At 40.8% G+C, this 14633-nt stretch overlaps 1 protein-coding gene across 6 annotated transcripts in view; it reads right to left on the bottom strand.

The window, feature by feature from the left end:
* The window catches only part of LOC135094048 (equilibrative nucleoside transporter 1-like), a 199579-nt gene that overhangs the window by 162752 nt on the left and 22194 nt on the right, over positions 1 to 14633 (bottom strand). For 3 of the 6 annotated variants that reach the window (XM_063993791.1, XM_063993796.1, XM_063993795.1), the window contains exon 2: positions 9539 to 9620. In XM_063993791.1, coding sequence (XP_063849861.1) covers positions 9539 to 9620 — 82 coding nt within the window. Of the gene's footprint in view, positions 1 to 6346; positions 6436 to 9538; positions 9621 to 14633 lie in introns of all 6 variants that reach the window. The other 3 variants (XM_063993793.1, XM_063993792.1, XM_063993794.1) reach the window with 2 other exon arrangements.

The raw sequence follows: 14633 nt of genomic DNA, 5'->3' as shown, positions 1-14633 counted from the left end.
GGAGGTGTGTGCCAAGGCCGGAGTGACACTGAAACCGGAGAAGTTTCGCTTCTGCCAGAGGGAGATCGACTTCGTTGGCTACCACTTGGCCTGGGACACATACAAGCCGACTAAAGAGCGCCTCACCGCCGTCAGGGACTTCACAATGCCAGACAAGTCATCCATCACCGACGTGCGCTCATGGTTTGGTTTCGTGAACCAGCTGGCGCCCTTCCTGGCCACGGTCCCACTCATGTCGCCTTTCAGGGCCCTGCTGAAGAAGCCAGCAGGCAAGAGCGTCTACTGGGACGAGTGCCTCCTCAAGACATTCACGCAAGTAAAGGAGGTCATCTGTCAGCCAGCCAAGCAGGGGCTGGCATATTACGACAAGACCCGGCCCACTATCGCCATCACGGACTGGTGCAAGGATGGCATCAGGTTCGTGGTGATGCAACAATACTGCTCCTGCTCGCCAGCCAATGCCCCCCTCTGCTGCAAGGGAGGGTGGCGCCTGGCGTTATGTGGCAGTCGGCACCTCACCCAGGCCGAGGCAGGATACGCGCCAGTGGAGGGAGAGGCCTTGGCGGTGGCATGGTGCCTGCGTAAGGCCCGGCATTTCCTCCTGGGGTGCCCCAACCTCGTCATCGCCACGGACCACCGTCCCCTGGTTAAGTTATTTGGTGACAAGGCCCTAAAGGACATCGCCAACCCCCGGCTCTTCAGGCTAAAAGAACGGACCCTGCAGTATAAATTCACCATGCGCTTCCTGCCAGGGAAGCACAACGCAGCAGCCGACTTCCTATCCAGGTATCCCGCAGCCAAGGCTGCCCCGGACGAGGTGGATGAGGATCAAGACGTCGCTATTGCCGCAGCTATGTCCGCAGCTGCGGTAGCCGCCCTTGACTTGAGTGGGTGCACCACCATCGATGAAGAAATGGTGTTACAAGTGGCGCTTGAGGACCCCACATACCAGTCGCTGGTTTCAAGAGTGTGCAGCGGCGACTGGCGGCCCCACAAGTCACAGGAGCTCGCCTGCTTATGCCCTTTTTACAGCATACGGGACAGACTGGCAGTGTCCCGTGGCCTAGTCACCTATACCTATGACCAGGGATGTGTGCGACTCGTCATCCCTGAGGCTCTACGTTAACGAGTAGCCTCCAGTCTTCACGCCAGCCATCAGGGGCTCGACTCCATGCTGAGGAGGGCCAGGCAAACAATATATTGGCCTGGGATAGAGGGTGATCTGCAGCATCATCGGGCCATGTGCAACACCTGTAACACCAACGCGCCTTCACAACCGCCTGAGCCCCTCATCCTCATGCCACCCCCCGACTACCCCTTTCAGCAGACGGTGGTGGACTTATTCCAGCTGGGAGGTCAAACTTACCTGGTATACGCTGACAGACTCACTGGGTGGCTGGAGGTGGCACATCTACCCTCGGGTGCCCCTTCTGGTAAAATCATGAAGCACCTGAGGCACTTCTTCACCAGATGGGGGACCCCAGAGCAGCTCTCTACTGATGGAGGTACAAACCTTGTGAGTGAGGTGGGGAGTCGCGACCCATCTCTCCTCCGCTCAGTACCCCCAATCTAACGGCCGCGCGGAGGCGGCCGTGAAGACAGCCAAGAGGATGTTGCGAAACAACACGGGGACCAGAGGCAGCCTAGACAATGACAAGGTGTCGCTGGCTCTCCTCCAATACCTAAATACCCCGCTGCGGAGAGGGAAAATATCACCCGCACAGTTGACGACAGGCAGACAGCTGAGAGATGGAGTCCCCACAGCCAAGCAGAACTACAAAGTCAACCCCGAGTGGCAGCAGACCCTAGAAGAGAGAGAGACTCAGATGGCACAGCGTCACGAGGAAATACGCCAACAGAGCCCGGGCCAGCGCCGTTGATGATGTCGTCTGCAGCCGGGAGCCCGTGTATGGGTTCAGGACCAGACCAGCAAGGCATGGAGTAAGTCTGGTACCGTCGTCGAGGTCCATCCTTACCGCCAGTACGCTGTAAGAATGGACGGGAGTGGTTGGATATCTATACGCACTCGCGGCCACTTGAAAGAGGCCGCGCCACAGCCAGAGCCGCAACCACTCACGCCAGAAGCACTTCCACCTCCACCGCCTCGACAGCCGAGGCACAGGCGTCAACCGAGGCGGCTGGAGGACTACGTGACACAATAATTACTTTCCTTTATATCATTTGGACTTGTCAGTTTTGTATTTCTCATTGTCTTAAGATTTTGTATGTTCCCCTTACAATCTTGAGGGGATGTAGGAGTTTTAGTTTCTTGTGAGAGCTGGCAACTGCGAGCCAGGCTCAAGGACGCAGCCAGTGGCGGGAGTCAGTCAGACTCACGCCCACTTACTAGATCAAGGCTTTGGAAGAGGCATGTGGAGACTTTAATAGATGGATGAACATTACAGAGGAGATTAGAACAGATTTAAACTGGTGGATTAAGGAATTGGAGAATCAAAACAGGAAAATATTCAGAAATGCACCAGATACTGAGTTGTTCACAGATGCTTCAAATCTAGGATGGGCAGGTTGCCTAAATAGCATCACTACCAATGGCAGATGGTCCCCTGAAGAGGTGCGTTCGCACATTAATGCACGTGAATTATTGGCTATATTATTCTCATTGAGATCTTTTACACATCTCCTTAGAGGTTTACATGTCAGGGTGTTATGTGATAACACCACAGCGATTAATTACGTGAATGAGATGGGAGGTGTTAAGTCAATAGTTTGTGATGACATTAGTAGGGACATCTGGGAATGGTGTCTTAGTAATGGGGTATGGCTGACAGCTTCCCACATACCAGGCAAATGTAATGTCATGGCCGACGAGGCATCACGTTCCTTTAATGACAGACATGAGTGGCAGCTGAATGAGATGATATTTAAGGAACTGTGTTCTATATTTGGGAATCCTTGTATAGACCTATTTGCTTCACGTTTGAACAAACAAATGACTCCATTCTGTGCATGGACACCAGATCCAGAGGCTGCATATATTGATGCATTTACAATTCCGTGGGCTAATTTTAAATTGGTTTACCTCTTTCCTCCCTTCTCTCTGATCTCTAGATGTCTGCAGAAGTTAAGGGAGGAAAGGACCAGAGGATGGATCATAGTGCCACTTTGGCCATCACAACCGTGGATGGGGGTGCTCCTTCGGATGCTAGTAGACAACCCTCGGGTCATACAGAGAAGGAAAAATGTGCTAATGCATCCGTCAACTGCAGAGGAACACCCAATAATGAAACACACAAATTTGATGGCTTGTCAGTTGTCCGGAAACAACTTGGAGAATGTGGCATATCTAAAGAAGGTACGGAAATCATTATGGCCTCTTGGAAACCAGCAACAGGTAGACAATACAACACTCACATCAAGAGGTGGACACTCTTTTGTAGTAGAGGGAACATTAATCCCATTGCACCATCTGTAGCAGATATATTAAACTTTCTGTCTCATAACTTTCAAAGGGGTGTGGGTTATGAAAGCATTAACACGGCGAGAGGGGCTCTATCTGCAATAGGAATTATGGTGGAAGGCTGCAGAGTGGACAATCACCCACTCGTCAACAGATTTCTGCGGGGAGTCTTCAACTTACGCCCTTCTACACCCAGGTATGCGACGACCTGGGATGTGAAACTTGTATTACAAAAGATAAGACTCATGGAACCACTACACAGCCTAACACTGAAAGACTTGTCGCTAAAAATGGCGATGCTGATGGCAATGACACAAGCAGCCAGGATCCAAACTTTGCACTTATTATTGCTGGTGAATATTGCATTTGGGGAAGAATCTGTTTCAGTTTTGTTAAGAGGTAACATCAAGCAATGCAGGCCAAAATTTAATGTTCGTACTATTGTGTTTAAAGCTTATCCTCAGGATTACAGATTGTGTGTAGTTAAGACTATGAAAGAATATATCGAAAGAACTGAGAGGCTAAGGACAGAATCTGGAAATGCAGATGGGAGACTACTCATAAGTTATATAAAACCTCATAGGAGTGTTTCTAAGGACACGGTGGCAAGGTGGTTTAAGACCATGTTATGTAAATGTGGGATTGATACCAAGAGGTACACAGCAGGTAGTATTAGACCTGTGTCAGTGTCTAAGGCCAAGGCACTGGATGTGCATATTGCCACCATCATGGCAAAAGTTGGTTGGACGCAGGAAGCCACATTTGCTAAATATTATAATAAGGATATACAAGGGGAAATAGACCCTTTTCAAGAAGTAGTGATAGGCTCAGTATAATGTAAGGTTTGAAATGTTATCAACAGTAAAAATCATGTTTTATTTTCATAAATGAAATTGGGTTTTTGTAATAGGAACTTTTATTTACACCTATTTACAAAATATGAATTTTGACAGAACCCTTTACATACAACACCCACATGACTTTAAAATCTCATGTGAACGGCACCATCTAGCAGACAAGTGATTTGCCGAAGTAAAATTACAGAAGTACATGAGACTTACCGTAGGTTCGTTGAAATGTGCTTCGGATTTTGCGAGACACATCACGTCTGCTAGATGGTAGAGTTCACATGCCCTCCACTCCCTCCCTTTGTTAATTGATGATTCTTGGTTTAACAACAAAAATTCACTGACTGGAAGGGTTGGGAGATAATATTTCATGTGGGTAGTTGTATCTTTAAAGACTGACTGTGTGGCAAAGTGTAGTGTATCTCATGTGAACTCTACCATCTAGCAGACGTGATGTGCCTCGCAAAATCCAAAGCACATTTCAACTAACCTACAGTAAGTCTCATGTACTTCTGTAATTTTACTGTATTGCCTTTCATCTGCTGGTCTATGATTTTTCCTTGTTCTGCCCTATTCATGATCCTATGAGTAGATCTAGGTAAGCCTAAGTGTTCTTGATTTCTCATGTCCTGCAGGACCATATTTTAACCAAATTATCCACTTACTTTCATACTGAAGCCATCCATGTTCTTTGTGATGGATCACTTAATGGTAATAAATCTGGATGTGGCTTATTTATTTGGGATTGTACCCATACCGAATCTTTCATACACATTCTCATTACTCTCCCCATCCCATCTTGACACACTACATGCATCTCTCAGATAGGTCATTTCCAAATTTGTGCCTGCTGTGCTGCAGTCCATGTCCATGTCTCCACTGCATGTGAAAGAGCTGGCAGGAGAATGCTGTTTCTTACTCCTTTCTTTACCTCTGAATATACTTATATCAAGGGTAGACTTAGACACATATGGATGCCACTGTTACCACCCAACTCGCTTCTTATCATAATGACAGCCTCAGCAATGTTCATTATGTTCAAATCTCAAGTCTCTGTGCTTTCCCTTATGGGAGACATAGTGTTGCATATGATATTGCTGTTATGCACTTGAGGCTAGGCTACAAATATTATTGGGAGGTTAGTAAGGCTGCCCCTGCACCTTGCACACTTTGCGACACACCAGGAAGCCACACCCTATATCATTTTGTGATAGTATCACACTATAGGCCACCAGGCCAGTGGGAACTATCTAAGATGGTGAGTTGGCTCAGATACTGGTACCTATCTATCTATCTATCTCTGATGCCTGTTCCTAGGAACTCCCTCCAGAGAATGGCCACGATAGAAGAGTCTCCATTTATTCCTGCCCTTGCACTCCCTCCTCACATGCTCTAATCCTCTCATACTCCTTTCACCTCTTTCTCTCACATATTCCAACACTCTGTCTTCCCATTTCACTGGGGGCCGTCCTCTTGCACTCAGCGCATCTTTCATACTCATATAAACCCTCTTTATCAACTCGCTCTCTATCATTCTTTCTAAGTGGCCAAACCACCTTAGGGTGCTGCACTTCATCCCCTCCACCACTCCACATGTCATTCTTTCACCTTTAATTGACATACCAAATCTGTTATATGCTGTTTCATTGTTTTCACTATCCATTCTTCTCACACCACAGGCATTTCTCAAGTAACTCATTTCAACTGCTTGGATCCTTGACCTTTGTCTTTCATTCCACACCCAAGTCTCACTTGCATCATATATTTATGTGAGTGTTGGTACAATTACTCCATTGCACAATCCCTTTTTTACCTTCATGCTTACCACTCTTGCTTTCATCATGCATCCCAGAGATCCAACCACTTTCCTCCCTTGTACTGTTCTTTCTCTCGTCTCACCTTCTATATTTTCATACTTGCACAAGATCAAACCAAGATATTTAAATTTATTAACCTCCTCTATTTTTCTCCATTCAACCTAATTTTACATTACTTAGAGCATTTTATTCTATATAGAAAATCAAAATCAACCACTTTTGCTCCTTTCAAACACCATCACCTTACTTTTGCTAACATTCACCTTTAATTTCCTCTTCTTGCACACACTTTCAAGCACATTTGCCAGTTTTTGTAGGTCATTTTCACTTTCTGCACTCAGGGCTGCATCATCTGCAAACAGAATTGTATTCAGTAACCATTTACTACCATTCACACACATTTTCACTCCAACATCACCAACGTTTTCTTTCATCTCTTTTATTACACTATCCATATACATGTTGAATAACCAAGGGGACATCACACACCCCTGTCGCACACCCCCTCGTATTCCAAAACTGTCACTCGTTTCTCCATCCACTTTGATACATGCCCTTGCATTCTTATAAAAAAGCTTTCACCCCATTCAACAAACTCCCACCCCACATCATACACCTTCAGCACATCCCACAATGCTGTCCAATCAACTCTGTCATACACCTTTTCAAGGTCCATGAATATAGCATAAACTTTCTGCCCTTTCATTAACATCTTTTCAACTGCCATCCTGAGTGCAAAAATCTGATCCACTCATGCCTACACTTCCTAAACCCTCCCTGCTCTTTGCTTGTCCTAATTTCTGTGATCTTCTGCATCCACTCAATCATGATTTTTTCCATACAGTTTTCCAGTTATAGTTAAGAGACTTATCCCTCTATAATTCCCACATTCACTTCTACTTCCCATTCCCTTGTAGAGTGGGACAATGATGGCCTTTGTCCAATATCCTTATACCATTCCCTCTTCTTTTGCTAACCCATATATCCTGTGTGACACTGGTACCCTTTCTTGTATTTTAAAAGCACACTAACTTTGTCCCTTGACTTGAACTTAGGGTGTGACTCCCTACTGGCAGTTTCATTATATACATATTATTGATTTGAACTTAGGGTGTGACTCCCTACTGGCAGTTTCATTATATACATATTATCCATTGTACCTGATATATAAATTATGTATATCTTACCTATGTACCTTTATAATGTCTTAGATCATAATGCTTGAGGGATGGGATGGCAGCACCTCCCATTTCCTTTGTATTTTTCAATAATAAACATCATTAGTCAATCAGTTAATCTTTTGGCCACTCATTAAATGCAGATCTTGATTGGATATTTTCCTGGTGTCAATGTTTGTGCATGAAAATAAATTCTGCCAAACTTAATACTATTCTCTAATGACCTAAGAGTGAAGTCTTTTACATTGGTAGTTTGGGGAGTGTTTTGTTATACAAGGTGAGGACTGAATCACTAGAAGTGAATAAGACATTTAGGTGGACCAACAGGGCTAGCAAGGTATGCTGTGTGAGTGAGTGGGCTGTGGATGAGAATAGAACACAAGCTACTAAAGTATCCCAAGTATGAAAGAAAGAGAAGGGCTATGATAGAGACAGGAACAGAAGAATGGAACAGGTTGTTAGAGGAGAATGTAAAATGGGTGAGAATTCTTGCTAGGACTCAGTATTTTACAAGGGACTAGAACAGCAACAGAATGTGTAAAGGAATTTTAGGGAAAGTATGGATGAGGTATACTGTGTAGGGTGAATAACTGTGGCACCTACAGCCTTTTTTCTTTTTCTCTTTTTTTCTTTTTTCCTTACTTCTAGGTCTGTGATCTGAGGGAGTGACATGATATAAAGGCTAATAGTGGGGTTACTTCACAAACTAAGACCAAGCCAAGTATATTCATTTCAGCCAGTCTATCTTATATACAATTTCCAAAAGAAGACTACTAGCTGAATAATACAAATTACACTAATACAAATTTAATTAGCCTATGTTGAGTAATACAACACAAATTATTATCATAAAATATGAAAATGTAGGTATCAACTCTCAAATATCTACCTACCTCTCAGTAACAATAGCCTATGGTATTATGACTAGATATCTTACCACTACTGGTTAAGTGTTTTGATATGAATCAACAATCCGTGTCTGTCTTATCAAGGCCAAATTACTGTAGTAGTTTATTGGGATGTGGCATCATGCCTTTAGTGAGTGAGTGGATGGAGCGTAGGAAGTGGCCAAAGCAGGAGAAGGGGGGCTGGCCGAATACTGACAGCAGTTCAGAAATATGCCCCCTGGTTAGGTTGGCACTGTGCCAATCCTGGAAGTGTTTTATTGTGTAATCAATTTATTTAATTTGCTAGTATTTTGTGTTAGAAAAAAAAAAATAAATAAATAAAATACTGGAGTAAATATCACTAAACAGAACAAGAGAGAGAGAGAGAGAGAGAGAGAGAGAGAGAGAGAGAGAGAGAGAGAGAGAGAGAGAGAGAGAGAGAGAGAGAGAGAGAGAGAGAGAGAGAGAGAGAGAGAGAGAGAGAGAGAGAGAGAGAGAGAGAGAGAGAGAGAGAGAGAGAGAGAGAGAGAGAGAGAGAGAGAGAGAGAGAGAGAGAGAGAGAGAGAGAGAGAGAGAATTTCACATGGGTTGGGACTCCAATATCTGATAATCTTTTTGATGTTATTCTTTAGGGAGTGGCACCTCAGTGGGACTTTTCTAACATTTTTTGTGCCAGTGGCCATTGCCCCTCTTTATATATATATATATATATATATATATATATATATATATATATATATATATATATATATATATATATATATATATATATATATATATATATATATATATATATATATATATATATAGGGACTTATCATTAGCGTGTTGTAGACAATGCCCAGTTCTCATCAGGTTCATGCCAAACCTTCTGCCATGACCCAATAAGCCATTATGCAATACAGATGAACCCAGAGCTTGACATGTACCCACTTTCTAGAAGAAGCATGTTTCAGGATATTTGGATTCCTTAAGAGACAAGATAATATGTAACCATAGTCAGAAGAGTTGGTTAAAGTAGTGAACTGGGTTGTACTCAAAAGCACGTCTACTACAGACGCAGTGTATACATATCACTATACAATATCATAAAGAACAGAACTCCAAAGACTATTACTCCTCCTCATCAATACAAATTCAAGTCATCGTCTTACACAGTTTATATCAACTCTGTACCAAATGTACTGACGAAGCTAAAGGATGTGATTCCATCACCTGTCAACTTATCATGTAAGGGAGAAGACTGCAGGAACTCCACAAAGTTTATGGCAAAGCATGGAATCTCTTGAGTAGTGCTACCACAACCAACACAAGAGTAATGATTCAGTAATTAAAAATGGCAGTTGCATTAAAGCGCATCTCTCTCTCTCTCTCTCTCTCTCTCTTTTACCGTTTCAGCCGTGATACAAAAGTTCCAGGGTAGAAGGATGGCGTTACCCAGCATATAGAAGACCAAGGTGACTGCAAAGGGTCTGCCAAGGTAGAAAAAAATACTAGTTAGTGCATGAAAGAGGGATGTAAATTAGAAATAGTGAATAGAGGTTTAACTTAAAATCAATTTGCAGAGGACAATTTGCAGCTAGTTTAGCTTTTAGCAGCATATTTGAATCATTTGGACCGATTGGGCACCCTATGATATGAGAGCCATATGCATGGAATAATTTTATCAGCTATGAATGGCAATACATCGAAATGTGTGAAGGTATTATGTTCTGGTGGTATCAAAGAGAGGTTTGAGTTATTCTTTTGTTTGACTGAAAAGAAGTGTGTCTCATTTCTATACTTGTGTATATTCAGTTATAACAAATAAAAATGTGTCCTACAGGTTATGTTATTCCTTAGTAGTTGAAAAGATCTGTCATACTACTGTGAGTATTGATCTCATACTTAGAACCAATCTATGTGTATGTATGTACAGGTGTGGACTAGTAGTGGGCAGGAACTGATAACTCAAGTATTCAAGGAACCGGTTCCTTGGGTGGGCAAAACTGTCAGAACTGGTTCCAGAACTAGTTCCAGAACCAGTTCCAAGGGAACTGGTAGAGCACAGCTGGTGAATACCCGAATCTTAGAACCGCCAGTGTGGTGTTTGGCGATTACCAGGGTGTAGTGGTTCTGGGACTCATCTAGAATAATGGCAGGGATGATTACAAAGTACCAACTCCCAGTCCCAAGAGACTCAGGCTCTGGGATGGATACTGAATGGGTGCCCATTTAGTTTATGTTTACTCTTATCTCACACAGGATTTAATCAGTAATAAACATGCTTGGGTTTACATCAACTTGTGGGATGTCTAGTGTAGTGCTTCATGTTGGATATAATTCTATTGCATTTCAGCTTGTCTTTACAGACACATATGATACAACATCAGACAACATGTGCTCTATATAATTCCACACTGGAATTAATCTAATTTGGTTTGATGTCATTGTTTTGTTAAAGTGACTAGGTTTAAACATGATAAATGCTCCTCTAATACTGTAAATTTAGATATAATTTCAATATGTGCATCTTTAATGCACTGCATTTGAAAATCCTTGGTGCTTGAAAAAATGTTACATCATACTTTGAGACAGGAAGGATTACAGAACAATCAATATATAAGATATTTTATATATCTACATAGATAAAGTTTTTATTTGCTCATGAGGACAAAGGTCATAACCCTCCTCTCGTTTGGCAGTCTTAACTCTTATAATGCGTCACCAGGAGTGCACTAATATATATATATATATATATATATATATATATATATATATATATATATATATATATATATATATATATATATATATATATATATATATATATATATATATATATATATATATATATATATATATATATACACACACACACACCCCATGTTATGATGTCATAGAGTATCTACCAATCAAAGTACAAAAAAAGATTACACTTATGGCAACACTAAATAGGTGCCTCATATTAACTAACATAAACAAAATATTTTCAGATTATTCACGCGATTTCTTTGAATACTAGACACATGAACACATTTATATTTGATTCTATTACACTACTTCGTTCATTGGTAGATACCATTTGCAAGACTTCCTAAGTAATATTAATAATTACATGCATATTTTAAACTGCATAAATGTTGTAACTCATGCATATCTGTTATCAGTACTCATTTGGAACCATTAAGGCAGAACTGTGTCCAAGAATTGGAACCAGTTCCTAGTGATTCCTGGAGGAACCATCAGAACTGTTTCCAGAACCAGTTCCTACCCAGCCCTAGTGTGGACAGCTTGTGTTTGTGTCCATAGGTCATCATATGTTGATGACTGTGTCAACATCCTATCTGTTTTAGGATACTTTAGGACATACAGTGTCTGATTAATGAAAAGAATGCTTACATATTTGTGGAATCAGGATGCTGGTGAGAGGATATAAATGCAGTGAGACTATATGAAGTGACATAGGTATGGAAGTGTTAGCCGGCCAAACAAAAACAGTAATGGCTAAGAAAACAGCAAGATTAGTGTGTATATGAGGAAACTGAACAGAAAGACCTTTTAATTAAAATAAAGAACACAATATGAGTAGGAGATGGAAGAGAAAGATGTAGCACCTCAGACTGAATGGGGCAGAGGTGAGAGGGTGAATGGAGGAATTAAGATTGTGGTGGGAAATGGTGGGCATGGCAACTGTTCCACTATTAGAGGAATGATGACTTTGATATGGCTTGCATTTAATACTTCTGCTTAATGTGTGCCATTGCTTTCATGGTCATATTTAAATAAGTAAAAAAAATGAATAATATAAATCAATAAATCAATAACAATCAAAAACCAAATAACCAACAAATAGATAAAATTTATATATATATATATATATATATATATATATATATATATATATATATATATATATATATATATATATATATATATATATATATATATATATATATATATATATATATATATATATATATATATATATATATAAACAATATGAAATACCCATCTCAACCTTCAGAATTATAGAACCGGTCTAAATGAAAAATAGATAAGGAAAATAAACACTATCACTCTCAAGTCACAAAAGAAAATAAACATTATCACTCTCAGGTCACAAAAGAAAATAAACACTATCACTCTCAGTTCACAAAAGAAAATAAACACTATCACTCTCAGGTCACAAAAGAAACTAAACTACTCTATCATTCTCAGGTCACAAAAGAAAACAAACACTACTCAATCACTCTCAGGTCACAGGGTTAACACCCCCAAAGGAATGATTATAACATTAATAGTAGCAGACCAAGGAGGATACCTAACTTTCTATCCAGTGACTTCAAACTAAACTAACTAGCTGACACAAATGAGGATCCCGGTGTAACTAGGGTAACGACAGCAGAAACTGTTAAAGACTTACAGAGAGAGTGTTGCTAGAAAAAAAAATGCAGCTGAAGAAAAAATCACTATGAATATTACTAAAGCTCAAAATACGCAAAAGAAGAACTGTGATGAAAGACATACATCTAAATATAATGAAATAGTTGAGGGCTCATTAGCACAATTAAAAAACAGCAAAAATAATCATTGAAAGGGAGGAAAAATAGAAGCAAAATACATAGGCCCATATGAAGTTGTTTTTCTTGTAAGCAAAGGACATGCAAAACTGAAAAAAAAATTGCATAAAAAAAAACTTGTACTACATAGTAAATTTAAATTGTACAAACAAGATGACATGAATGGTTTTAGGCAAGAAGATGACATCACTGCAGCAGAAGAACCGTGCAATGCATCTGTGAATGAGCAGCAATACCCTGAACAAACAAGAGTCCTGTATATTCCAGCATGAGAGAAAGTAATTTTACTCATGTTTGTAGATGAGGAAGCTGTCAGAAAGGTGGAAGGAGAAGGAAAACAAGTCACAGAAGATGAAATAGAGACAAAACCAGAGAAGCTTCCTGGCATGCACTTTAAGGTGTTTATAAATACATGGATGAAGATGCAATTACAATGCTTCATGCAACACTTAAGGGAAAGGAGGACGATATTTCTGGGGCATGGATATGTCAAGAATGTAAAGGAATTTCGGTTGATGGATGTGAAGTGTTCGAGTGTGAGCCATGTTATGAATGGTACCAAACTGTTTGTCTTGGAACAACACAAAATTATAAAGATTCAAGGAATTGTCTTAAGTATAATCCAGTCCCACATCAAAAAGACAAAAAAAATAAAATGAATTAACGCTCCTCAAAAATCTGTGATTTCTAATTGCTTTTTAAGTACTTTTTAGTTAGTCTTCCAATAAATACTTCTTTTTTACCATTATCCTGATAACCTAATAATGACAAGTATAATTAGGCATCACCATTGTTCTACCTGAAACTGCTTTTGATTCCAACACAGACAACAATAAAATAGTATCAGTAAGCAAGGAAAATGATGGACAATATGGTTTAACATTATGATGTGCTGCCTACATACTATTGTTGAGTACTCTGCCATATAAATTCAACACTTTAGTACTACACAAGTACCAGGAGGAGGCAGTAGGCACCTGGTAAAATGATAATTCTTACAATACAAGGGGGCAGTCATGGCATGCCCTCTTAACAACACTCTTTCTTCACACAAAACTACAAGCACCTAATTACACACACACTCTTTACTCAAAACTCAAAATCATGGCAACTCCTACACCAGCCTTGGAGTCCCCATCTGGGGAAGGGACCACAAATGTCCCCAGGTCAGACTACTCTTCTGGTATCAACCCTAAGTGTCTTGAAATCCTCCTCAACTTTTCCTTCATTAATTTCTGCAACATTCACAGTCTTAGATCTAAATTTCAATCTGTAGAACATCACTTCTCCTTTAATAAATCTCATCTTCTTTTCCTCATTGAAACACAGGTGTCTGAAGCAACTGACAGTAGCCCCTTTTCTGTTCCTTCCTACTTTCTTTATCCTCATTTTCAATCCAAAGCTGGATGTTGCATTTATGTGCGCAATGACTTAACCTGCTCTCGTGCCCACGCTCTTGAATCTTTTGAGTTTTCCACTATCTGGCTATGATTACAGAGTCACTCTCAAAATAAATTTATCCATGCTGTATACCTCTCACCTGACTCCTCTGAATATAAGAAATTCTTTGACTACTTCCAAAGTAGAGCACATTCTGACTCTACTTTTGTGAAGATCTCCATTCTTGGAGACTTCAGTGATTGGCTTTCATCTCCCTTTACTGACCATCCTGGTGAACTAGCCTTCAACTTTGCTATCCTCCACGACCTAGAGCAATTGGTGCAAAACCCTACTCGTATTCCTGACCATCTTGGAGATACACCCAACATTCTTGACCTTTTCCTAACTTCTAATCCATCTTGTTATGCTGTTACCCTCTCTTCTCTGGTGGGCTTCTCTGATCACAATCTCATATCTATATCTTGTCCTATTGCTCCAATCCCTCCTCAGGATCCCCCTAAGTGGAGGTGCCTCTGGTGTTTT

The sequence above is a fragment of the Scylla paramamosain genome, chromosome 44 (assembly GCF_035594125.1).
Source record: "Scylla paramamosain isolate STU-SP2022 chromosome 44, ASM3559412v1, whole genome shotgun sequence".
Lineage (NCBI taxonomy): Eukaryota > Metazoa > Arthropoda > Malacostraca > Decapoda > Portunidae > Scylla > Scylla paramamosain.
This window is presented reverse-complemented; position numbering and strand designations above follow the sequence as displayed.